Source organism: Spodoptera frugiperda, chromosome 20, assembly GCF_023101765.2.
Source record: "Spodoptera frugiperda isolate SF20-4 chromosome 20, AGI-APGP_CSIRO_Sfru_2.0, whole genome shotgun sequence".
Taxonomy (NCBI): domain Eukaryota; kingdom Metazoa; phylum Arthropoda; class Insecta; order Lepidoptera; family Noctuidae; genus Spodoptera; species Spodoptera frugiperda.
In genome coordinates, this window is record NC_064231.1 from 5,475,726 (window position 1) to 5,502,670 (window position 26,945).

At 37.6% G+C, this 26,945-nt stretch overlaps 2 protein-coding genes across 5 annotated transcripts in view; one reads left to right on the forward strand and one right to left on the reverse strand.

Moving 5' to 3' along the window:
- LOC118261778 (protein vestigial) overlaps positions 1-26,945 on the reverse strand; it is a 337,798-nt gene that overhangs the window by 94,285 nt on the left and 216,568 nt on the right. The window lies entirely within an intron of this gene.
- LOC118261816 (lachesin) overlaps positions 1-26,945 on the forward strand; it is a 70,710-nt gene that overhangs the window by 24,327 nt on the left and 19,438 nt on the right. For all 4 annotated transcript variants that reach the window (XM_035572783.2, XM_050701705.1, XM_035572781.2 and 1 more), the window contains exons 2-5: positions 2,190-2,330; positions 6,590-6,696; positions 18,946-19,153; positions 21,501-21,662. In XM_035572783.2, coding sequence (XP_035428676.1) covers positions 2,261-2,330; positions 6,590-6,696; positions 18,946-19,153; positions 21,501-21,662 — 547 coding nt within the window. In that variant the 5' untranslated portion in view covers positions 2,190-2,260. The remainder of the gene's footprint in view (positions 1-2,189; positions 2,331-6,589; positions 6,697-18,945; positions 19,154-21,500; positions 21,663-26,945) is intronic.

Below are 26,945 nucleotides of genomic sequence, written 5' to 3' on the forward strand. Positions count from 1 at the left end.
TGATCGCGGGATAAATCAAGTTTCAGGGCACGAGCGACGCTGACTTCCGCTGAAGCCGTCGGCTGTGGTCGAAGCAATGACAGTGTATAATGGAGCCGAATGTTAGGACTAGAAGGACTATTTCTATTTTAGAGAAACCGCAGCTACGTTAAAACTGGCGCTGGTCGGAATAGAGCCTTCTATTTCAGGATTTATGTGGTCAGTAAGCGAACTGTGTTTACCAATGCATTTGTGCAGCCTTAGTTCTCACGACTGGGAAATTAGATTTGTTATTAATAGTCGTGTGTTGTTTTCGGGACTGTTTGAGTGCTGGCTTGCCATACATAACCCGACTAGTGCATTCTATTAAGCTTTGAAATAATTACTTTCTGCTCAAGTATCGTATAAATCTGTCTGCGATGGTTGTTCCGCATCGATAGTCCGCTCGTCGCCAGTAACTTGTATCGTTATCGCAAAACCTTTGTCTCGGCGCTGAGTCGCGACCTCAGATGACTCGTTTGAGGCTACTTAACGAGTCTTTGCTCAATTCTTACTTCATTTGTGCTCTAATGCAAATCGAGTGACGGCTTAACGGAATATTTTGTCGCTACTCAGCCTTTTGTTTGGTTTGTTTATGTTTCGTAATGGTATGATAAGTCGAGCGCCGAGATTAAGATGGTCGATGTAACGAGTAATGTTCGAAAGTGGTGCTTTGGGAACATTTCCTAACATTTTCACCATGATTACGTTTACTTTTTTTCTGAAATGCACTTACGTTTTGCAACTATGTCTAATCCATAGTATTCGAACTTATAGTAAAATGATACAAAAATAGGAAGTTATTGTACTACAGATATTGTTCGTTTCGATCCACTGGCCACAGTCTTCATACGGTCAAATCTGTTTTAGGCAAGTTTAAAAATAACATTTGCTCTACATTTCATTATGTAAGACAAAGATATTATAACTCAGTCTTAAATTCAGACACGTTTCCACTTACTGTCCTATCGATTGAACTCACGAGGTCAACAGATTTAGATCTCACTGTCAGCTTAAATTGTCATGATAAGTTAATTATCTATATGAAAAATGGAATATTTTCATTGTAGGCTCTTCAATAATCTGAACAAAACTAAATGAGGTAGTTAGTTTCTAGTGGGCTATGGAGGGCAATTACAAATTACACTTACTTCGTAATATAATTATTTTGATTCGCCAAGATAACAAAACCAATAGTAAAGTTACTGTTATCTTTGTAACAAAATAACAATGTGAGCAAACCGCATATTATTTTTGCCAATATCCCTCGGAATACTCAAATTTTATCCAAAATATGCAAAAGGATTCTGCGGTGATGATACGTTGAGGATCTGCTTTCCCTACAAAAGGCTTCTCTTGATAATAATTTATGAAGGGGGTCCTATATTATTATATTCACCCTGTTAGAACACAAGGTAAATAGTACCCGTCCCCCAGACATAATACCTCCGTCCCTCTCTTACAGTACCCACGGGAAATGATAGGGTGGTTCCCGAAATGGTAACCGAGCACATTTTACAACCAGTTTAGCTCAATTCGTGAAAATATACTTTGTCTCTTTATTGTACGAACTGATATTAAAAAACACAAATTAATCAAAATCCATCTTCACTCATTAACACAAAGCTATTACATTATTGACATCAATGTTGCCAGCCTATTCCCCCACGTCAAAACAGAACGATGTTATCATTACACGCAATAAGTTTTGTATTGTCACTGCTGATATAAATTGATAAACGAGTGGGGTTGCCCGGTAATTAATCACATACACACCGTATTTTAATGTTTATCACGTATTGTGAATAAATTGTCAATGAAATGATAACGATTGAGAATTATTATCATATTTTAATGGTTTGTGTTGTGCTGATATATTTGCTTGATGAATTAATGTGTAATTTATGGTTAAATTATTTTAATACGTAATGCTGCAACGGATCTTTGTTATATGTACATTGTAGGATACAAAGCAAGGCATCGTATAGTCTGTGTGATACATATACATGGGAGCAATATAATATAATTTATGACCTCACCACGAGTTAAACAAGTTAGATTAATAATAATTAAGTAGCGATATTTTTTATGTTAATTTATTTATAATAAAAATAATAATTTCTTTATGATTTTGGACTACATACTAAGACTTCTCCTTCTCCTCTCAACAGAGGGTGACACGGGGGTCCGGTAGAGAAGCCGCGCGACGTTGAGTGCTGACGAGATGAGAACGTGATGCACCATGACCCGCCGAGGACCCTGCAGGAGTTTCGCCATCAGCATCATACAGATCATCACTATTATATGCCAAGGTAAGCAACCAGCTCTTGGACACAGAGAGGATGGTAAAAGAAATTGATAGGATGTGTAAGGAATGTTCAAGTTATTATTTATGAACGTGAAGTGGGATAACTAAGAATAGTAAAAGTGATTTGACTCCAAATAGTACAGGTACTATAGATAGTACTGATACCTGTGTAATTTAGGTTTACATTTAAAATTCAGCAAATTTTCCTACTTCCTTACATGAATAATGTTCTGAAACATTTTTGTGTTTTTCCTGAAACGGTTAATATTTTAATTATATTAGAAGCCTGATTTCCCCCGAAGGGATTTTCTTCCATTATCTTTTTCTGAGAATTAACAAATATCCAATAATTGGCTTGTTAATCGATACTTAGCTGTACTTGATTAAAGTCACCACGACTGGTTATATTTTATCAAATTCGGGTATAAATTAGTTTGGACTAGTGAAAGTCATACTACTAGATTCTGACCCATGTCATAAATCCTCTCCATGTATTTCAATGTACCTAAAGTTCTTCAAGTTAAACATTTTCCTAGATGTTATTCGAACGTGTTTTTATTTCCTTTCTGTTAAAGAATTTGAATTTTATTTCTAAAAACGCGTCGATTCTTTGAAATTTCGGCTCAGTGGGTTTCAGGTCGTATTATAATAATATCTCACTTTTATAATAGGTTTGTTTTAAAAGGAAAAGGTTTCACTTCCATGAAGGTACTTGATAACACAAATACGTCGCGCGTCGACTCACTGTTCAAGTTCTCGTTAAGTATGAATCAAAAGACTTGAGTTAATTAGCTCGGTGTTTGTTACGTTATAAAAAGTGAATGGTATACAATAATATCAACACATTTAAATGTGATGAGAATCAGGAACGCGAACGTTAACAGGCCACCTAACTAAGTTTTCCGAAATTACACGCAAACTTTTCGAATAAAACGCGACACAAAGGGAGCGGGCCCTTAATGAAGACAATATTTTGAGGGGCTCTCAACTCGAGTAATTAAATCTCGCGGCTCATATCTCCGAGCAGTAGTAACCGGGGGTAGGCAGAGTAATTGGTTATTAAATTAGTCGTGGTGTCGATCAATTTGTGTGTTTCCACGACGTAATTGTAGTTTAGGGCTTCGATGTGGCTGCCGGGAATTTCAAGTGAGCTAACGAGCGCCAACTTCATACGACGACTCACACGCGAGGATTCTTGAAATAACGTTATACTGTAATGTTATGGACTCTAGAATAAAGCGAAGAAGTTTCAAACAGTACACATGATGTAAGTTTTTAAACTGACATGGTCACTAACACTATTATTAGAACTTGAGACGGGATATTTACCTCATCGACATAAATAAACATGGGAAATATCCCGTCTCAAGGTCTAATAATAGTGTTAGTGACCATGTTAGTTTAAAAATTTAGACATGATCTCATCGCTTTAACCAATTGAAGTAAACTAAATAATTTGTCGGGAGATACCTAACACGGCACATTGGCAGAGTGTTTCGCGAAACAAGTTTATTGAACGCGTGAAGCGTACACTCAATTTAGCGGTGTTTTATAAATGCCGAGACACGCAGCTGTTGGCTCAGTACAGTAAACAAGTTGAAAAATGTCACAGTCAAGAAACAATATTACTTTTTCTTTGAAACGAACTCCGGCTAAAATATAAAATTTATTGCCATTTCGACTTGCAAATTATTCAAAGGGAAAGCTATCAGTGAGACAGGTACCACAGGTAGCGGTGAATTTGGGAAAAACGATACACTCGGTGTTATTGGCGGAGTTAATTTGGCATTAAATGTTCAACATATAAATGTGGAATTGTAATCTGTATGGAGTAGCACGAATTTTGATATTGATACGTTTGAAATACAATCTGAATGTACTGATATATTTGTTGTTTACATTTCGCATCCATATTCACTTTTTACTTTAAATTGGAATAAATAAAAAATGTTTAAAATTCCGTCGTGTTACTATCTCTCTCTTATGCGAACGTATACAATATCAGAATGGGATAATGATTAAATAAGTTGAGCGACAAAGAATGTGCCTCGTGAACAAATAAGTTAATTAACGGGTGACGAGTGGAGCAAACTGTGTTCCATATCCTTTGTGATGGATCCTACTGCGATGATGTTGGTACATTCATAATGCCTGGATACTGTATACTCACTCATACAGAGATAGTCAACATAAGCTGGCGTATTTGTTAGCAAGGTTTAAGAATAATATTCCCGTGAATTTTATCCATAAAAAATATTGTAAAATGAATAAAAATAATATTTCGAGATACGAAAAAACATCAAACGGCACAAAACATTGACAGACAACCGAAGTATACTTAAAGATAAGACGTCTAATCGTTGTCAAGGAAATAATTTGCGTCGAAGTCTTTCCGATATTAATACGCAAATAAGAATCGGAATTCTAAGAAAGTAATCATTGCGACGAAAAGCAACAATAATATCGTACAACTGATACACAAAATGTATTGATGAAAAATTATCGTCTTCAGCCTGAAAGGAAAATGTTAGCGTTCGTTTATTGCCGAGCCGGCGTGTAGGAGCGTGTAGGAGCGCGCGCCGCTTTTTTACTTCGCAATACTATACACCGAGTTTGTAACGTACTTTTAATTACCATACTCGGCGAAGTATGAGTCATTAGGCTGTGTACACAACGCCGACGTGATTCCAACAAGTCGTGTTTTCCTTTTTACAAGTTGTGCAGTAATTTCTCGTTACAGTGTTTTGTCTTCCGTATAATGAAGCAAGTTAATGTTAACTGTTCGCGAGTAAATATTGGATTCAACTTTAGAGGGTACGTTCAGGTATTCAATGATGTAATAAAGTTAACGTAAATCCTTATCGAATAGGCAGTTACCCCATATTATCCTGTTATAAACGTTAGACGAGATTTAGGCTTTTCATGCATGGTTAATGTTTCAATCACCGATATCCAATTATCTCTAAATGTGTATGTGTGCTGGTACCGTTGTTCATTAATATTCCAACTGCTCGTGTTAACGACATGACTATTCAGAAGGAAATGTTTAGTAAAAACTTGTAACGTGACAGGCTAACTTTTGTCAGTAAAATAAGTTTGTACTAATAAATGTTCACTATTGTCTACGAAGTATTAACTACATGGAGATCTGTGAATGTTTACGTCTATAACTTTTATTTTTTAAATTACATTTTTTCAACAAAAAATCAAATCAGTTCGCTATTTAAATTACGTAAAAGCTTGTAAAACCCCTTTAACTAGGAGCCGTTGATGTGTTCACGGCCGAAGTTCCGCGCACTTACCCTTTACTCTCGTCGTTATCATCGCCTTGATCTGAAGTGCGGGGCGGGGGGGAGAGGAATTTGCCAAAGTTCTGTAATAAACAATATTTTGCTTGTCATAACGAGCCGGCAACTCTCGCCTTCCTAACTTTGCGGTTGATTAAAAATATCAATCTAAGCGCTTTTACATTATACTCCACTCAAATACGTCTTCATTATTTTACCAGAGTTATGCTTCGTACTTTACATAAAGGTCATCGGTCTGAAGGTTACACTACATTTATAGCTCTTTACTATTCCATTTAAGAAGTGGGTCTAAAATACAGCTTATCCTTCAAGTGGTTGTTCGCATTTTAATCTAAAATATTACTTGTTCGGTTGTAAAAATGTGTCGTACTTCGAGATTTATGTGAAGGTTGATATCTTCGGTTTAACAAACTGCTTTAAAAGTTAATTTGTTGGATTTATGATGTTGCCAACGACTGATATTTTGAGGATGTTTGCCGTAATTAAAACTCCAGTTATTAACGGGAGACTGTCCTGAGACGGGAACGGAATACAAATTTCATAGAGGGTAATGAGCTAGTTTATCCTGCGCGCCATTCTCGCGGGTTGCGTCTACTCACAAGCCCTGAGAGCTTGCTTTTCAAACATACACGAGTATATACTTAATAAAACGTATGTAACAAAGTAATTTGGCTAAGAACTTCGTAAACAGTTCCACATAATAACACATACCTACGTGGAACGCGGGCTTGTGGTACATTATCCTATTTCTTAAATGTCTATTTTTGGTATCTACCAATGTGGTTCTACTTTCCTTTAGAGACGAATGGATAATGGAAGAAATAGGTATGACTACAAGCTAAATATAGTTCCTCTATTCGCTTTATTCTTTGGCTTGTATGATACATCTAACCTATAGAATAAAGTCGTATACTAACTTCTAGATACACCTAAAATATCTTCCATTTGTCGTCAGTGTTGACGGAGGAGCCTCGGTTTGCGGAGCCCATCCCCAACGTGACGGTGGCGCTCGGCAGAGATGCCAGCCTGCCGTGTGTCGTCGAGCACCTCGGCACTTATAAGGTAAGAACTAAATTAAATTATACAGACTGACTGAGCTACGTATCACATTAAAAATAACACAGGTCATGGTGATCACAATTTGATAAATGTTTGAAGTCCTGACCTAAGAGTGTTTTTCCACCAGAGATTTGCTATGCTACGTTGCTGTGAATGTATTTGGCTTATACCAATCATATTCATTGGTACACATAGCTTAGCAATGGAGGAAATGGATTCAGCGAAGCTAATTTTTTTAGATGGAAAGATGCGTACTATGGATGACTTCCCTACTATCGATATATCGCATACTCGAGCTGCACATCTTCCTCGCACAGCTACATAACTTAGTACCAGCGAAAATCGTAAGAAAGTTTCACAACTTAGCTATTACATCTTTGTAGTATAACTACATAGCACATCTCCGGTGGAAAAGCATCCTAATACTATAGTTCTAATGGTTTGTTACGAGCTTTAAAAAGCATTAAGAAAGTTGTTAAATATTATCCACATTTTAACATTTTCATAATATTGTTCCCAAAATGAAATGTATAAAACGAAGCACGTGATTGCCAAGGATCATCTATAATAACTTAATAATCCAGGAACCAGGATGTAAAATATAAAATGGAGTTACGTTCAAATTCCTTCATAAATTCGACACAAAAATGTCGAACATAATTTCCAGTAACCCGTTTTCGCTGAAACTGAACAATGAAGTTCATGGCTTTTGTGAAACATTGAGGTTCAGCTAGTGAACTTGTAAAATTATTTTAAAATGGTAATAGGCACAGATTCAGTGGCATTCAGCCTTGAAGTGAATGAAATATAATGTAATTATCTCGTCAGAGTTACGAGTACCCCTCCCCCCTCCTACCCTCTCTATCTTCCCCTATAATACCTACTGGAGGTACACCGGCCATTATTAAGCCAATTTTGTAATCTTACGAATTAATTCGGCCCCAATTTTCTTCTTTAAGTATTTATAATACAAATCTATGCAGTGTCCAATTTGAATAAGATGTATTTGAATAAATAATTTTGTTTGGGAAATTCCGATTCATTTTGAGGAAATTTCGTGCATTTTGTATGACTGGTCATTTTGTGTACTACATACAAACAGGTTAGGAATAAATATTGGACTAAATAACACGCAGCTCGCAGCATGAATTTAAATATTCCGGAACTAAGGAAGCAAAGCACTCTCGAATAAATCGAAGGCCATAATTCCGTGCGTACAATAACTTAATTAAAACAAGAGTATCTCCACCTTTCTTACACTGTTTTTCTCATCTTCCTGCTTGAGGAGCATTAATCATACTAATTAATCGTATAATTTAACGTCTTTACACATTTTAATAAAAAGATAGGTCTAGAGTAGCGTCCCCCTGCGCCCGGCTCCTGTCTCCTACACTAATTATTACGCTATAATAAATATCGCTGAAGGAATTAATGCAGTAATTTCAGCGTGTATTTCAGTCGGGATGGTTATTCATTAAGTTCAACGTCATAGCTGTACAAAGGTGGCTCGGTGTACCTACGTCGGTACAATAGGGTTAAGCTCGTTGCAGATTTCAGGGGATAATTTTTCTTTCAGTAATACAGGGGGTATTATACTACGGTACGTGTCTTTTCATTGCAATTAAATGGACTTGCAGATATAATGATTCACATTTTTATTCTTTTTGTGGCTTTTGTGGTCTGCTGGCATGAGTCTTTAGCGGGATTTGGACAATATGGTATTCCCTACTAGTCGTATAATTTAACATATCAACCAGTGTACTGCACACAGAGGGACAGGTGCTCACCACCTCAGTAAGATTAAGCCAGCCCAGTAGTTGTGGTTAACAGCGACTAACGGTGCGCGGTAACTGTAACTAACACCGCCAAAGCTGCGGTTACGTAAATTTTAACGGCTGCGTGTACACATACATTTAACGATATACGCTGGGTAAACATGTGTATACTTTTTGGAAAATAGGTTAAGTGATACTTAATGCTAGGATACTAAGGTTCTAGTTTAAACTATATAGATTTTTAAAAATCGAATGGATCTAATATTGAACTTTATAACCAGAAACTAATCTTCATGATGTGCCTGAGATAGTACTTAAAGCCAAACATACGCCATCGAGTACCGATACATCAGTAAGTAGAATAACGAGCTGGTCTCGTAAGTATGGAAGTAGTTCTGGAATACGTGCCGAATGCAATATTTCCGCGAATACACTCATTGTGGAAAGTGCTGCGGTGACCAAAGAGAGTTTCTGATAAAACAATAATAGAAGTATAAAACCACAGGTTTTTACGTATACACTTCTAAAAAACTTAAATTTCCTGCAATATTTTGTCTAATTTTAATGGTCCAACTTGCATACCAAGCAACCTGCAAATCATATTTTTTACAATAAGTAGCTTTGGCCGGCCCTTGTCTCTCTGTTATCTAATTACTATGCACTCTGTTATTATTATGCACTGATAAAAATTATATAGTATCAATTTTTTTTGAGGGGAGACAATCATCCAATGACTTATCCCGCCTTAGGTGAGTTGGGAGAGAGTGTGTCTCTTACTGACTAAAAACCACCCGTTCCTTCTCCTGCTTTGAGCCGGAGCCCCGGTAACCTTTTACGTTGTCCGCAGCTCCGCCCTACTGGGCCCCATCTGTGGTGGTCTGGTTGTTTGAATAGTATCAGTACACTGTACATTAGTATTTGGATTGTAAAATATCTCGTATAAGTTTAAAAACATTCTTCTAGTCACAGCTAGGTACAATTTCATACATGGAAGTAATGTATCGTTGTCAACAAAAAGCAACGTTTATTCAGGTTTATGAAGCCATAAAGTGTAGCGCGGACAGTCAGACTGAACCAATTAAGTTATTCATGAATAGCGCGGATGTGCAGCGCTGCGCTGTTTAGGTGCAATGTGTGCAGTGTGCTCACACCATTACACTCATTACTGCAAGGTTGCCAACGTGTGCACATACCTTATGGCTTTGTTTTAAATATAACATGTTATTGTTAAAAAATACCGTATTTTTATATTAATAGTGGCCTTATCGATCATTTTCGCATAAAATAAACTAAATGGTGGATATGAGTTTCATCACAAATTGATGATTTTTTTTAAGAAATATCGTAATAAAAGATGGTTTGACGAGCTACGGTAAACTAAGAGAAAACTTAACGACTAACCTTAAGCTAGGCCTAAAATATCAAATTTGAGGTCTCAAAACAGAAAAGCAATTATTTTGTGTTTCACCCGTAATTGAACTCAAAATCGTTTTGCTAAAAATAGCCATGAAATTAACGCAGCAATTAGTGATAACTGTTGGTGGTAGAGCCGAGATGCTTATACCTATATAGATGCCTAACTTGAATAGACCGGCTGAACTAGGGCAGTACCACCTTCACTCAGAATACCAGTAGTAACGTAATGTTCCTATGTTTCATCTGATGAAAGTGCCCGATACACAACATACTTAACAGCATCATGATTTTTAAGTAATATGGCTCCTCGAAAATGATGGGGTAATAAATCAGTTTCCGACAGTAACTACAATGCAGTCGCGGCAGTTACAAATGTACCTAATAAGGTCACGGTGTAAGCTTCCCATGAGGTGGTGGACTGTAACCTAACTGCTGTGTTGGTACTGCTTTTGGGAACAGAGAGGTCCCTAAAAAAAGAGGATCCTCCGACCGAGCGAACTGGCGATCTTTCTGCCCAACTGTAGTTCGTTGGTATTGTCTATCTATGTTTATTCACATGTAAACCTAACATGTGCGATGTAGGGTTTGTGACGTCATCCGGTGATCCGTCGATCATGTATGTGAGACTTCTGTCATGTGTATCAACACTGGTAGTAACATAGAAAAGTAAAAATACTTGTAATAAAGCATTCACTAAAACTTAAATACAATTATTACAATTGTGTCAATAAGTACTGCACAACTAGAGCAGTTTAGTGGATGCCGAACTGGCGAGCCACTCACCCCTGTCAGAGCTAATGCATCCTCACTGACTAGCACGATACCTGCACATTACTCCGGTACAGCTGCACGCCATTATAAAGTACACGGCAGTGGTAAACAGTGTTCCTGTATGTACTTTCATTATTATCTAAACAAAGAAAGATTTTCTTTAAATACGCTAGTATTTTCTCCTGTGTGGTGGGTGAGTTAACAAACACACAATTTCACATGCACATTACACCTAGATCCGGAACAAAAAGTTTTGGAAACCACAAAGAGTTGCTCCGTGCGGGAATCAAACCCGCTACACGTTTCACGGCAGCCATTTTCTCAGCCACCGCGCCAAACTTGCGTGCAGGCTTTCTTCGGTTCGTTATTATTATCTACACTATAAGAATTTAGTGTAATATACATTCTTATTCTTTACTTTTGGAAACGGAACTCAACATTAGAATTTACTCCTATTTCGCGGATACAACAATTGGTGGATCACTTAATAAAACTGCAGTTTGAAACCCGCGACCTCTTTGCTCGGCAGCTTCACCATCAATTGACCGTCGAATCTCTCAAAAGTAATTAGTTATAAAGACAGCAGCTAATGCCAACAAGGAGGCCGTACGTCGGCAGCCATAACGACACGTTACGTATTATCACATGAGTATATCAATTTAATTTTGTATCCTCGGAGCTCTCATTAAGTACATTGTCTTGTTCGCCACAATGGATGTGCAAGTTAACTGCGGCAGCGACAATTACGTGTCCCGGGAACACCTGACGGGTATATTATGTACTACATACAGTACTGTACCATATATATGCATGTAGGTATGGTAACTAAGTTAGTAATGGTCAATTGGAATTAAAATATATGACCATGTAATGTTCTAAGAAGTTCAGTGTTAGGAAACGTCTGCAGGGTCTCGGTGAAAATTGATTGTGAATTATGTCTGTGACTTTTTATGAGTTATGTCATTGAATGAGTGCAGTAATTGTGCCATCCTAGACTCTAGAATTAAAGAGGCTCTAGAATAAATTAAACTTTCATATTAGTTCTTGAATCTCAGAGTATGTGATCAGTTTAATTAGAAATCAGATTTATAATTATTAGACCAACGACCTACTCTACAATAAGTACAAAGTTTACTTAAAAACGGACACTAAACACCGTTCGTTCCGAGCCCCTGGTGGTATTAATTAATTATTTACTTACGTAACAGCAATTTGATGTTTTTCAAGAACACGTAACTCGCAGCAGTATAAAGGAGCTCGTTATAACTAAAATTTGAAGTCTAATAAACCCGCCAACACAAAAGCCTGAAGAGTTACTGTCCTTTACATAATTCCCCCCCCCTCCGTGCGTCCCCCCCCCCCGCGCCTACTTTAAATTTCCTGTACAAATATAAACAAGTTTAGTACCCAATCCTTTAGCCAATCATATTCCAGTGTCATATTTCCCGGCGGGTAATTAAGTGAGGGGAGCTCCTTTGCAGCGAACAATTAACTTATTCATGAATGTGCTCGAGTCCTAATTATTTATTTTATTTTACGGTCCCTATTATCCCGTAACACCCGCCTCGTAAATACTTGAGCGGTGGAGGGTAATTCTGAATTTTGAAGTTATTTCAAAGGCGTAGACGCTTTACTTCAAATATTACTTGTAGATTTGTTGGCATTGTCAGATTTTGTCTTGATGTATGTCGGCTATGGGGTGTCTGAGTGTCTCGTTGGCAAACTTTATTGCTTTCATTTTGTATCGTTATTGTTTTATGATGATACTTGTTAGATACCTGTTCTTAGCGATTATGGTTTAAGTAAATTAGACAATACAATGGCTTGGTTTTGATGGACGAGTACAGATCGATGACAATTATTGTGGTGATATATGAACCATATTTTTGCTGATTTACTAAATAGAATGAAAACAAAATTTATAACAATTCAGTCTAGTGCAGGCTCCATTGAAATAAAAGCATATCACGTCGCTTGAACAAAATAGCGAATAATTTAAAAACGAGTTAAATCAATTATTGACTCTCCAATATGAGTAACTCGATCATTCCCTAATAGTTCTATGCATATCAATGACAGGTGGTCGATCACAAAGCAAACATCAATTTTGTTAATTCCATCGGCGGGTGTGTGTTTATAAAACGTGGAGGTGCGCTAACAGTGAATACGATTCAATTAGTGGAACATTCCGCCCGATTATTGGTTTCATGCCGCGGACAAACAATTGCATATCGCTGACGACTGATCGCATCATTATATGGCTATTTGCATTAACTTTATGTTAATACGTTTTCAGATACACATTGTTTGGTTTTTTTTGTCTTTTATGGCAGTGTTTTTTTTTTGCATAAACGAAATTACAGATTTTATAAAGACCAAATCTAAAAGTTTTATTTTCTCTAGAAGTAAAAGCTTTTACAAACAAATCAAAGAACGTAATATCACATATCATTATGTAGATCCGCAGAATTGAGACCGTAACATTACGAACCATGATCTCCGGCGTCCAAATTAAAAACAAATAAGCTCTCATAATATTGTTATATAGGATTCATATAAATTGTACAAAAGGTATCGCTTGAAACCGATTTAATACAAGGCAAATAAAAATAAAAAAGCAGTGCGAGCTGAGGGCCAAGTGGCCCAGGGGACCCTAATCAAATATACCTTAGGCAGGGCCGGTGCGAACCCAGTTTATAACCTGCGCGGATTATGTTGGGACCTTAAGTGATTTTTGGAAATACTTTTATTCTTTTGCTTGATCGCACCTGCGACCAATTCCATGTCCAAAGTACGGGCGCCTGCTATATTTATGTAATGATAGCTCAAAAAAAAATAGTTTTATGTTCAATGAGAACCATTTGTGAGCTGTGCTGCCAGCAAAATTATTTTACCGTCGTTTTACCGACTCGCCAAATAAAATAAATAGCGCACGTTTTCCCTTTCGTAGAACAATAAATGTTTCACCTTCACGTATTTGTATACCTAGTCACACACGTGTGTTAGGCACTACGTTTTTTATAAGGAACAAGCCGAGTATGTTTAAAGTTCATAGAATAGAATCAGGCGTTCCTCGGCGGCTCCCGCGGCTCGAAGCCGCCGAGTTGACAAATTCTGAAGATGATCCGCGGAGGAGCGAAACTTGTGTCGAGTAATTTGTGGCGTCGTATGTGTCTTTGTGTTGCACCTCTGCTGCGTGAGCATTTAATTGCGGGCGAAAAGGTGCTACACAACGCATGCTGAAAATACATCTACAAGCACAGTTAAAACAAAAATGTATTGTATTGTTAATGTTTAAAGTTTTTAATGAACGTGCACATTGTTACATAAGTATCTATTTTTCAAGAGAACACAATAGTTCAATGTGTGTGTTGGAAACTGTTACATAACTTGAAACAAAACTATACAAAACATATTCCTTTGAAATAAAATCCTTTACAGATAAAATCACTTCACACAAAATATAGAAAATCTTTTCACACATTCTCAAGAGTGAGGTCTCTGTGAAATAATCTGGAGACTTAAGTTGTGCTAATCCGGTACATAGCGCCGACGAGGATGGCAGTCGTGGTACCGAAGATAACACACAAACACACGCGGCCCGAACAAATACTTGTCGAGAGCAAACATGTTCCGCACTCCATGATCTGGACACTACCTTATAAGTGGGCGGGGCTGAGATACTGCGAAACGTGACGACAGCCAGTTTAGTTGCATAGGTAATATTGATTAATTATTGCTGATTTCACAAATTATTCTAAAGTCAGGTGTTTTTGGGTGTTAGAGAATATTACATTAGTCGAGACAGAGCCAATTTCAAGTTATGTAAAATAAAAATACTTTTTAAATCCCCCACAATAAAACATTACTTTGGAAAAGCGTCGCATGTCCCGAAAACTCGGAACTCCACCGCACATCCATTAGACCTCTATTTATAAAAAAGCAATCCGCAATACATTGACACCGGATCGGAAACTTCGTCTACTGTCAACAAACAAAACAAAACTAATATTTCAAAAGTCAATAGTTTCGGATTCCGAATTCAGAACATTGGAAGCATCTGAACCCGGTGGGTTCAAACGGGGCGAAGTAACGTCGGATGAAGGGGCGCGCTTGAAATTGCCGTTAAGTATGTGGTGGGGATATAAAAAGGGGGCAAAGAGGCTTAAAGGGCTTTGCGCGGCTCGCGAGTGCCAAGTTTTCACGGAGTTATGCCCTTACAGCTTGTTTGTTCACGTGCCATTTCCTATGTGATTAAGTGGTGGATTTTGTGGGACAAAGTTTGTAAAGAAATATTGTAGGTGTGTCTCTACTGTTGCGGGAGTTTAATGCATTGTCGAATTATGAGGGTGTTTAATGAGGTGTTGCTTCAAATTAGATAATTAGCTTTATTCTAATGCATTTGTTGGTTGTTTTAAAGGATATTATAGAGTTTAGAGACTGTGGACGACAAGCGAATATTCAAATAAAATTTTGTTGCTAAAAATAACATCATGTTCTTAACACAATATTTATTCAGCGCCAGTGCTAGTTTCACACCTAAGGCAAGAATCCCAAGAGTTTATTTAACAAGAAACTCATTAAAATGTCTTTCAACACTTTATCTTCAAAGGAAAATTACCCGACAATTTCAATATTTTGCATGCAACACGCGAAAGCTGAGCGTAATGCAATTACATTGCGACACGGCCACGGTGACAATGTACGCGCCGGCAGATTGTGCACCGCGCGGTCCCACGTCGGGCGCCAATATTATAAGATAACAAAATAATTCCATCTTATTATGAACTCTAATTTGTTTATATTAAAAAAACATTTTATTAACTTAATCTATTGGTCCCCAACTGGTCTTATGCGGAATAAGACAAAAAAAAGTAATGAAAAATAACGGTTAAAGTTTGAATTAAACTTATATCAAAGGAGAATCAGAAGAGCTAAGGATAATTTCAATGGTCCAAAGGTTCACTATATTTACAAGTAAATGAGAAAATGAAAGTGTGTGGCCACGTAAAAAAAGTAATAGTGGTCCTTATCTTAAGAAGAATTATAAAAGTGGTCCATGGCTACGAAAGGGTTAGGTTGAAAGGACTTAATCAAATCATAATTATATTGTCATAATTAACAATGTGCAATTAACATTCTTCTTCGCTTCTTTCATTATTGTCTTCTTTGCGTTTCTTCTGCATACAAAAAGAATGTGGGTCATAACCTACAAAGGTGTTAAACGGGCGTACGGCGAAACTTTCCACAAAACTACTAATCTAAGGTAAAGTTGAACATTCCGAGCCTCCTTGTATCCCTCCGGCGGCGGCGGCAAAACTAAGATGTTACAAGTGCGGGACTCCCCACTAGAGGCAAACTCCTCACAAAACTCGCAAGAACATTGTAACTGATATTCAATGGACTATAAGTCACCTTGTTGAAAGCTAATAGAGTGGAGGTGAGGCTCGCAGCCGGCGCCTCTTTATTAATACCCGGAACAGTGCCAGATAAATTATGACGTCACTTAATCACAAATCCGCCATTGCTCTTAATAGCAGCAGAGGTCGAAAAGCATTGATTTATAATAACGACTAATTCGACCGGGAATTATCCGACTGTGCAGCTTTGTGATCGAAACTCAACCGTTAAGTTTCCAAATTGAGTCGTCTGTATTATCAATGAGCAAAGAGTGGGTTCGTTAAATTGTTCATGAGCTTGGCTTCAGAGCTACTGTAATAAAATATTGAAATTCTATTTTGTAGAAATCAGCTTAAAATAACTCAAAGTATTTGAGAATTCTTGTAATGCCCGTTCCTTTGATATCCACACAAGTTGGATTAGGCGCGCGACACTGGTTGGAGGCGGCGCGACTCCTACGCAGCGATCTGTTACGCAACACGTGTGCCCGGGCATACAGGGTTGTTTACGGATACAGTGTGAACAAATGTGATACCAACAGCTATATCGGTTGTGAATATTTTTTTCAATCAGGGTGGCCGTAAGCTTATTTCCTCCCCTAGTAATATAAATAACTAAACAAACAATAAAACTACTTTTCTTTTTACTGTTGAATAAATAATGTGATTATATCACTTTCAAACTAAAAATTACGAATTTGTTTTCATTGTAATCGCACTGAGAAAGTAATCAACTGTTATTTCTTATTCATCATTTGTTTGTTACACAAAAAATCTAGGTAAGTTATGTTCAAATTAAACTTTCTTTGTTACTTGAATGAGCAACAAAAAGGTAGAAAATCTGGCGTCCCATGAACACCCACAAATATATAATTCAGTCGGGTACTGCACCAGTGTTGCCTGCAATCGTCGCCTCACAAACGTTCCCGGTTCGATAATTAAGATAAATAAGTAAGCAAAGGAACTAAAATTCCGATTGTATCGCGAGTCAGAGGGTATCTGAGCCAGGTCTCGTAAAATATGCACTGTATTGAGTGTTGCGCAGTGCGGCACCGCGGCCCGTCTGCGGCGACTCTCGAATTTAACGGCAGACTCCGTCAAAGTAAACAACGATGCGTGGTTAAGCCAGTTTCGCAGTTTGTCGTTTGGTTTTAGGATTGTCGGTGGTCTTATCTGTTTGTCTATCTACCAACTATACAATTATAGATTCCGAGCTTAGAGAGTTCGGCTCTAAGCTGACGGCTTTTATTTATCTCTTGTTTGCTATTGGTCGGGCTCTTTGCTCTGCGGATTATCTCTGTTAATGTATGTCTCCGACATCACAATACTGTATGTAAATACGAGATCGTAGGCGTACTCCTTCCTCTAGTGATGTTTGCCGATAGTAATGCCCTTTTGGAAAGGTCAATTTAGTAATAATATTACAATAACATTAGAGGAGCATGTCACTAACTATGTTAGCTTTCTTACTGTTAGGACTAGGCTGATTACGGTCAGTGTGTAGATGGGTAATTATTTATACTATCATCTGAAGTACACAGATAGTGAGCAGACCTCATAATACTTCAAAGTATGGTAAAATATTTTGCGAACAGAAATGGATACCTACATGAAGGTATTATTAATAAATTGTAAATGTTTAAATATTTAAGGCTTCCTTGAAACTGAAATGTGAGTAGTAGATGACATTCTCGTCACGTGTGGTCGTAAACTAGTTGCTTTTAAAAGTGCAATAAAACATAAGGAGGATATGTAGCCGGTGGCCGACCGTTCGACCGAGCTCTATCGTTTACCTCACTTCCGGGAATTACATGGAACTTTAATTAGATCCGAATGTTGTATTACTTGTACATACATCAGTTGTGTATGTATGAAGCAAACTAACATATTATATTATATATTTACTTTTTAATGAAAGCAATGACAAAAGGCAAATTTATTCTATTATAATACGCCTATTCCTTTATAATTTTCAAGTAGAAGTTATGAGTTCAATGATGATTTGTAATAATAACCAGCTCTTACTATTATACAAAGAAACACCGACATTGATATGGTCACCGATGGTATTGTGTTATTCAAATAGCACATTGTTATTGTGTAATTAATGTTATAATAGATTCAACCCGTTTTAGTGAAAAACGAAGTAAGAGAGAGAACAATCAGCGTGCCAGCCGCGACATAATAGGACTGCGATGTGTTTGAATTCAATTTCCGATCGAGTTAGAAGTGAATTTATACTACAGTTCAATCCATTCCCGAGCAATAACCTGAGTTCGGAGCGGCATAAATTTCACGTGGATATAGTAAAAGCAGCCGCAATAAACTTTCTATTTTAGTTTTATTACTTTTACCTGGTCGGGAATTTGTAGTACAACTTGCTTCACCTCGATATATCACATGTTTGGACGTCCTCATGATAACTCGCTCAGCCACTACTTTTATACATCCTGATGTTTAGAGTTGTGGCTACTGTTATTGTGCTGTGGTTTTACTATGTGAAAGGATTTTTATTATGAAATCGTCTCGTTGACTGTAAACACTTTATTGCTGCGACTTTATTGCAGTGCCATTACGTATTTTTCCATATTCATGTTTGAATCTTGGGTGTTGTTCGTTTTTTATCACAACATAACATCATAATGCTTTTGATTTCCAAAGCTGAATATGACATCATAATATTTTTAATGCGTACTTTTCCCGAGCTATTATACTATAAATCACATAGATATCTTAAGTACAGTGATTAGCCTGCTATCCGTGACTTTTAATATTAACACTGCTTATTTCAAAAATTACAAATCTGAATACCTACTTTATGTAACCCAATCCTCTCATAATCCAATCAAATATTTCTAGACTTAATCATAAAAAACATCCTTATTCCCCAGGTGGCATGGATCCACATCGACCGGCAGATGATCCTGACCATCCACCGGCATGTGATCACGCGGCTGGCGCGGTTCAGCGTCTCCCACGACAACGCCATGACCTGGCTGCTGCATGTCAGCCAGGTGCAGCAGGAGGACCGAGGGTACTACATGTGTCAGGTCAACACCAACCCCATGATCAGCCAAGTCGGATACCTACAGGTTGTCGGTGAGTCAATTACATTTTGTGCTGTATTTTGATGATTTGGTATTTTACGATACTAAAGAAGAAGGTGTCACCAAAGTTTTTTATTCAAGGATAATACTTTGAAGGCAGATTTTTGTTAAATGTCAACTAAAATGAAATACTGTAAAAAAATATATTCATCATAACAACATTCATTCATATTCCAAACCATAACCCTTATAGGCAACAGGCCTTAAAAGTCAAGCCATACTTGTGAAAAATAATGCATTTTTATTGATTAGTTTCTGCACTTTAGGTCAAGCGGTGACCTCTCGCGTCCGGCTTTGGTTCAGGCCATGATGCGGAGCGAGAGGGAATGGGACGCCGTCTCCTCCTTCTGCGAAGCAGTCATACTAGCTAAGGAGGAGGCGGAGCGCGTGAGGGAACGATCCTCCTCACGCCCCAGCCGCCGCAGAAGACACTCCGGGCGTCGGGGATCGCGTGACGATCTCCGGCCACCGTAAGTGCGGGTCTGCGGACGGCGAGCAAGGGTAGCTCGCCGCCCGACCAGAACCAGACCCGTGCGTACGGCGCGTCGCGTTCCGCGCGCGCCTCAAAGAGCCAGACCACCACAGATGGGGCCCAGTAGGGCTGATGCCTGATCCGGAGCTGCGGACAACGTAAAAGGTTACCGGGGCTCCGGCTCAAAGCAGGAGAAGGAACGGGGTGGTTTTTAGTCAGTAAGAGTCTGACACTCCCTCCCGCCTCACCCAAGGCGGGAGAAGTCATTGGATGATTTTCCCCCCTCAAAAAAAAAAAAAAAAAAAAAAAAAAGGTCAAGCAACTAACTTCACAGGCATAAAGAAAAGTGCCTTTGTTGGTGTAATTGCTTTGATAGTTTGACTTTTATTAAATTCAAGTTCTGGACTAAATAATAACTTTAAAAAATCTGATTGTATTGGTATCACTATTAGTTGTAGATTTACAGCAATTTATGTATAGTATATTGTGTTAGTATTATGCATAGATTGAGTGCAGTGAACTCCACGTGTATCAAACACTCGGGTTCCTTTGGGACGTTAGAATTCAGCAGCCACCGATATATGTGTCGAGCGCGATTAAGTGCGATGCAGGCACCGCTTATGTAGACCTAACCCACACGACAGATGCAACGTTCTCACGTTACTGTTTACTTGTGCTACATTTAATTCATAATACATGCACTACAGTATTCCTAAACTTAAATACCGCAAACCATGTTTATTTAACTTTATTTAAATCTTTACAAATCCACGCTACAAACAAAATAACTTCAAAATGTTTCCTTAACAAAAATCATCAATGTTTGCGAATGATTGGAGCTGGAATCCATTAGCCCCTAATTATATGTTCTCATTCACAACTGGAGTTATTTGTGAATATAATAGAAACTTATTAATCAGGAATGGGGAAATATCGACGAGCCCTGTTTACCGCTGATCCTGCTCAGCGAAGAAACTTTTAATTACTTTCCTTTAGTATTTTGAAAGGGGTAATAGCTTCTTCTTTTGCTTCTTATCGCTTTGTGAAATAAACTCTTTGGCAAAATTTAATTGTTATTTTACAATGTCGATGTAAATAATTAAGCGGAGTAATGAAAATGATTACTTTTGGTCGCAATTATGTATGAGCTTCAAACAACGTTCGAGTGGAAGTGACACAACTTTCTTTCCTCGCTCGTAATGTTGTACAAGCGACACGAGGATGAGACAGCGTTACTCGGTGTGAGCGAGGCCAGCGCATCATCTGAACATAAATTGTAGTTTGTTACCGCAATATAACTGTCATCTTACTAATCTGCACTATCAATAACTTACCTGTTCTTGGCATCTCCGGCTTGTACTGGTGCCATTGTTTACATCGCGCCATGTATTTACTCCGCTGCCATACTGCTAAATTTGTCGTTATTAACAAATAATTTCAGCGCTCCAGCTCGAAAATCAGCAAATATGGAACGTGGCCAAAGTCTCGGTAACAATTCAGTGGAGATAACATTCGTATCTGGTGGTCGGTGGAAATGTTAGATATAAAATGGCGTAGGCGTGGTTCGGTCCCAAATCACCGATACGGGTAACACTTAGTCTTTTATATGGCCGTTTCCTACAAACTTTTAAGTGGAAATAAAGCGGTGGTTTTTTCTCGTGTTTGCATTTTAAACGTGCCACGTAGTTTTTATCTTGTTTTTATTGCTTTAGGACGCAACTTGTGGCCGCTTATGTGTTCTAAATCCGTATCTTTTATTTTTGGAAAGGGATTATGTGTAATACGAGCAGGAAACTGAGTTTTTTCATTCTTTTTGAACCTCGTCTCCTCTTTTTCCCTCTCATTTAATGCTGTGTCTTTCCACCAGTACCGCCAAATATTCTGGACGAAGAGAGCACGCAGTCTGCAGTGGCCGTGCGAGAGAACCAGAACATCAGCCTGGTGTGTAAGGCTGACGGGTTCCCTACTCCTAAGATAATGTGGCGCAGAGAAGATGGACAGCCTATCTCAGTGGACAGGAGGAAGAAAGGTAAACTCTAGTTAACACTTGAATTTAAAAACATATACACATCAATATCATCATCAATAATTGTGACAATCTACTAAATCAGTCTGTCTAGTATAGAGAGTATTAAGTTCCTAATTACAAATGACATAAACAGCACTAAAGAAGACACCCAACAACACTTTATTCATACGTACAATTACTTAGGAAGAGCAACTCCCGAAAGATACCGCAATCTAAAATCGCATTTTGAACCGAGTTCAGTTTGCTGAAGTTCTCTTGCGGCGTCAGCAAAGTTGTTTAATTGAGTGTCAATTAGTAGCGAATGTTGCACGCGATTTATCTACATTGCACTGATAGGGCCACTGCCAATTGCTGTTAAAATGCAATTTATCTTCTCGTTATTTTGAAGAGAATTTTTAGGGTTGCATGTTTTTATTTGCTGAGTTTGTTCAATAGAATTGTTAGTTACATTTTGAATTTACACTAACAAATGCACATGATGCTTTCGAATATACTGTAGTCAATTCAGTTTTAATTTACGACTATTTGAGACCTTATGACGTAGTTGTAAAAGAACACATTGACTTTGTGAGTAGTTCACCTTTAACATAAAGTATCATGAACATGTTCCTGTAGAAGAACACAATTTGGTAAATGTCGTACAATTTGTCGTACGTGTCGCGTGCTAAACAAATGCGGCGCACATTTGTTATGACTCGTTGACTTAGTTTCGGAAGACACTATGTTGTATGTTGCTACATGAATATACATGTCACGCTGTAATCGTGCGAGTTTTTCTTTGTCGTTGCTGAATATCCTATCAGACTATTTTAAGAAGTACACTTGTTTAACTCAGATCTTCGTGATATACATACACTCTTACGTTCTCATCACACCCAAACTCAAAATAATTATAAATTATGGATTATAAAAAGAATTGTATCAATAGTAATTACAACCAACCATATTATATTCATACCAAATTATCTTTATGGGGTTGCACTGACATATAAATACATAGTACCTTATAACTTTGTTTTCATCGTAACGCCATTTCCAGAATGTCAAGGTTAGCACCTGGTTTTCACGCTCGATTTCGGACGTCCTCGTATTTTGCCCACTTTGTAAATTTTAATAATTAACAGAATATATAACAATAGGTACTCAGTGACGACAGGTTACAAAGTGCACGTTAGCATTACAGATTGCAATGAAACTAGCTTAACGGTTCATTTCGTTTTTATTAGGGAACGTTTCTTTTCATTGTTCCGTCGCATCGTCGCATCGTCTCCACTTCCACACGGCACTCGCTATAAACGTGAGATATACACAGTTAGTTTTAATTCTCCAATAAAAAGAAATGATCCAACGAAGAATATTTTTATCTTTTTAAGGATTAAGATATCAGTGTGATTAATACATATAACTTTTTAGCTCCATGTGTTATAGTGATATGAAACAAATTGTCTTGCAATAATTATTATGAGTGAAGGATACGCATAAATTTTTTTAACACTATTTTTAGAAGGCTAATAAAAATTAATAAGCCATAAGGACATATCTTTTCTTTTTCTTTTTTCTTTTTTTTTAAAAAACGTTGCCCCACACTAGGATTTTCTCCTGTGTCGTGGGTGCGTTTACAAACATACAAGTTCACATACACATGACACCCAGACCCGAAACAACAATTTGTAAAAACATATCACACTGTAACACCCCCGCTCCGATCCAGTAATGAACTTGTCATTTTGAACATTAAATCTTATGTCGTATGATATATTTCATAACGTCAATATAAAAAGGCTGTAAGCGCGCGGACCGCGTGCTGACAGCTCACTTGCAGCCTGTTTGTTTCCAAAGCTAAACAACGTTTGCCCATGCTGTAGCCGTGGCGTTACTGTGTGAGATAACCCTTAAAATTTCACACGATACATATACGTGTAACATTTAAATACCCTATGAAACTTGGAAATTCAAAAAATATTTTTATTCCTATACCGGTAAACTATGGCAACTTTACCAGACCCTTGGCAACTTTACCATACTATAGGTATTCGGTATAAACTCATTTATCTAAAAATCTACCCACTAGAATTCTGTTTTGTAATAGTAGTATTTTTTAGACTTTAAAAGGTGCTAAAAGTTAGTAGTTCCTAAATTGTGCTCACAGAGCCTAAATTATTTGTCACAGTTGAGTGAAATTTTGATCTTGTATGTATAATATAGTTGGGATTACTGTTGTTATGTCAGCAATTGCTTTTTCTTTAATTTATTGATAAATAATCGCTTCACACAGGTTAGGTAAAGTTGCCACGGCCTGCTTTGTGGCAACTTTGCCTACAGTTAGGGTTGGCAATAAATGTTTTTTTCCATGTTTGTATGTATGTAACCGTTTTCGAATACCTAAATTTCCCAGCATAATAGTGAATATCCTGGATGATAAGTTATAATGTATTTAATAATACCTTTTGTTTTAGAGCCAAAATCTCACATAAAACAAAACCGCAGAAAACTCGGAGCTAGACAATATAAAAAGTATACGAAAGTAATGTTAAAATTAGCTATGGAGATAGTGAAGTAAAAAATTAAAAAGTCAAAAGATTAAACATTATTTTGTAGCCTTTTTTTACAATTTTAAGTATTTATGGAACATGTTGCTATACGATATAATATATTTTAACAATCCGCAGAGCGCAGCTGTTGCTGCCAACTACAGATCCAGTTCAGGGCTGCTCCTCGGAGACACTATGTTGTTTTTTCTTTACTACGGCTAAAGTAAGCGTTTGTATATAATGACGATTACAGTAAAGTGAGCTAGATAGACTACAATTCTAAATATATAGTTTTGGTTTCTATGCGTCTTATGGTTAAAAATATATTTCGATTTTTGTTCCAAAATATGGTAAAGTTGCCATGTTTTACGGTAACAAAATCGAGCATCATTGTGACAGATCTTAGAAAGAAATATGTTTCCCTGCTATCTTAAGCAAGAGACAGAAATATTGATTCGTCAAACGTCACACATGTATCAGACACTTGAAAGTTTCGACAAAATATTAACATTCCATTAAGTAAGCATGTACAAGTCGTCGGCGCGCCGCGCGGAACATGTTGCTATACGATATAATATATTTTAACAATCCGCAGAGCGCAGCTGTTGCTGCCAACTACAGATCCAGTTCAGGGCTGCTCCTCGGAGACACTAAATTAAATTTAATTAACTTGAGGTTTTTCTTTGGAAAAATGGTTAAGTCTTAAGAATTAAGAAGGCTTCCGCTCAGCCTTATCTTTGGAATAGAAATGATTAATCTAATTGCGTTGTAGATTTCTCGAAAACTGAGCGTTTCTTGTAGTCTTATAGCCGAATAATTCCGCATAAACTTCTTTCTAGTGTTAAAATGCTCTCCCATTAAAATAAATTTTCAACAAATCTGGTTATCTAGCTCTCACAGATCTTGTGTACTAATAATATATCATATTCGCTATCAGTAATTACTAAATCACGTGGTTCACATCTATCCTTTGCCGGTATCACAATAACTAAATTATTCATCAATCTACATATGAGTATGTTACTGCTTAGTAAACAGCGCACAGCTCTGGTTCCACCATAAGGAAAACATTTCGATAATGTTTCCCCAACATTTGGCGTTTTATTACTACTTATACTATTGTTTCCTTCCCTTTATCCATAATTTTGTTTGCATTTACTAATACCGCTGTAATGCCAGCAAATGGACAACTAGCTAATACGATTGCATCCGACCATTAACTGATAGAAAATAAAGTGGAACTAGCTTCCTCGATCGTCGACATATTTTGTTACAAAGTGGATGTAGAATTTAGTGACCAACGTGGGGCTGGGGACGGAGTTTAACGAAGCTTAGTTCCACACAATATCATCGCTGAAAGCGCTTGTTAGCGGAGAGTATTCTTGAATTTATCACAAAGCGCGATTAATTAGCCCTGAAAGTCCTTATCATACTAATGCTCAACATTTATTCAGGAAAATGTTCCCATACACAATAATAGCTTTGTTTCATAAACAGACCTCTCGACTCTCGTGATCGCACTGCAGATATGATAACAAAACCAGTTTGCGCACCTTAATCCCACATCCAATATGGCCTCCACTTGAGCGCGGTATTAAGCCTCATTTCAAGAAAAAATCCAGTTTAAAGATAATTATGGCGCGGAAAAGCTGAGTTGTGCCGCCAAATTAAACCGGTTGAGAGTACCCCGGGCGCGCCGACAAAGGCGGCCAAAAATTGAGTTTAATTTCAAGAGCGATTTCCTTGTACAGAGTAAAATTAACGTGTGGTGTCGAGAGGTACTCGTCGCTAATTGTGTGTGACCCTCTCCCCTCCTGTCATTCCCACGTATGTTTGTCCCGACGGATGTTTTAATTACGACCGCCATCGAAAAACTCCCGTTTCCGATTCTATACGTGTTAATCTTTTGTTTGAATTAATACGGTCGCGGTCGCGGTGTACCCTTTTTGCTCGCGGTGAATGGGAAGAGTCGAGTGCGGCCGCCCGTGCTGATGAATAAAAGTTGTCATGCCGAGTTTATACTAAAGCATTTAGATGTGACGCTGAGTGTGACGCGACACGACGCGCCGCCCGGCCAGCCGCGGATGTACTTTACTCGCCGCCTCAATAATGCAGAAAATGGGAGAGAGGAAACAACATTTTTAGTTTGTAAAATCTTTTTAAAATTCCAAAATGCATTGCAATTTAAGAAAATGTAAGTTCACGTTTTTCCTCGAGATTGGAATATAAAAGTAAAAAGCGGGAACAGTGAACAGCTGTCATCTGGCTGAGCAAGCTGTAATCGTCTCACTTAGTTAACTGCTCGAGCTCGTTGTATAATGAAAGGGTGACTAGAGGAGCTCTATTTTAATTTTGTGGAGCTGTGACATTGTTACTAAATTATTTATACACTTAAGCTGTCTACCTTCTGGCGCGCTGTTTACGTATTTACCTCAATTTTCAAGTAACCTTTTTATCATTATTCTATTTTAATTTTTAAGTAGGGAGGCCATTTTTTGTTTCAATACAAATATACTTTGAATGTAACGTTAGGTAACCTTTTCAATATGTGTTACTAACGTTCTTATTCCAATTTATTATTAATCGTCTCCACATCTTTCTTTGTCTTCTTTACATTAAAAAGTACTTTTTCATGTCCTAATTTTTCATACTTAAAATGTATTCGCTCATGTCATCTGTATGTCACTCTTATATTGCTGGAACTAGAAACACGGACCTACAACAATTCCTTAGTTAATTAAACACGATTACA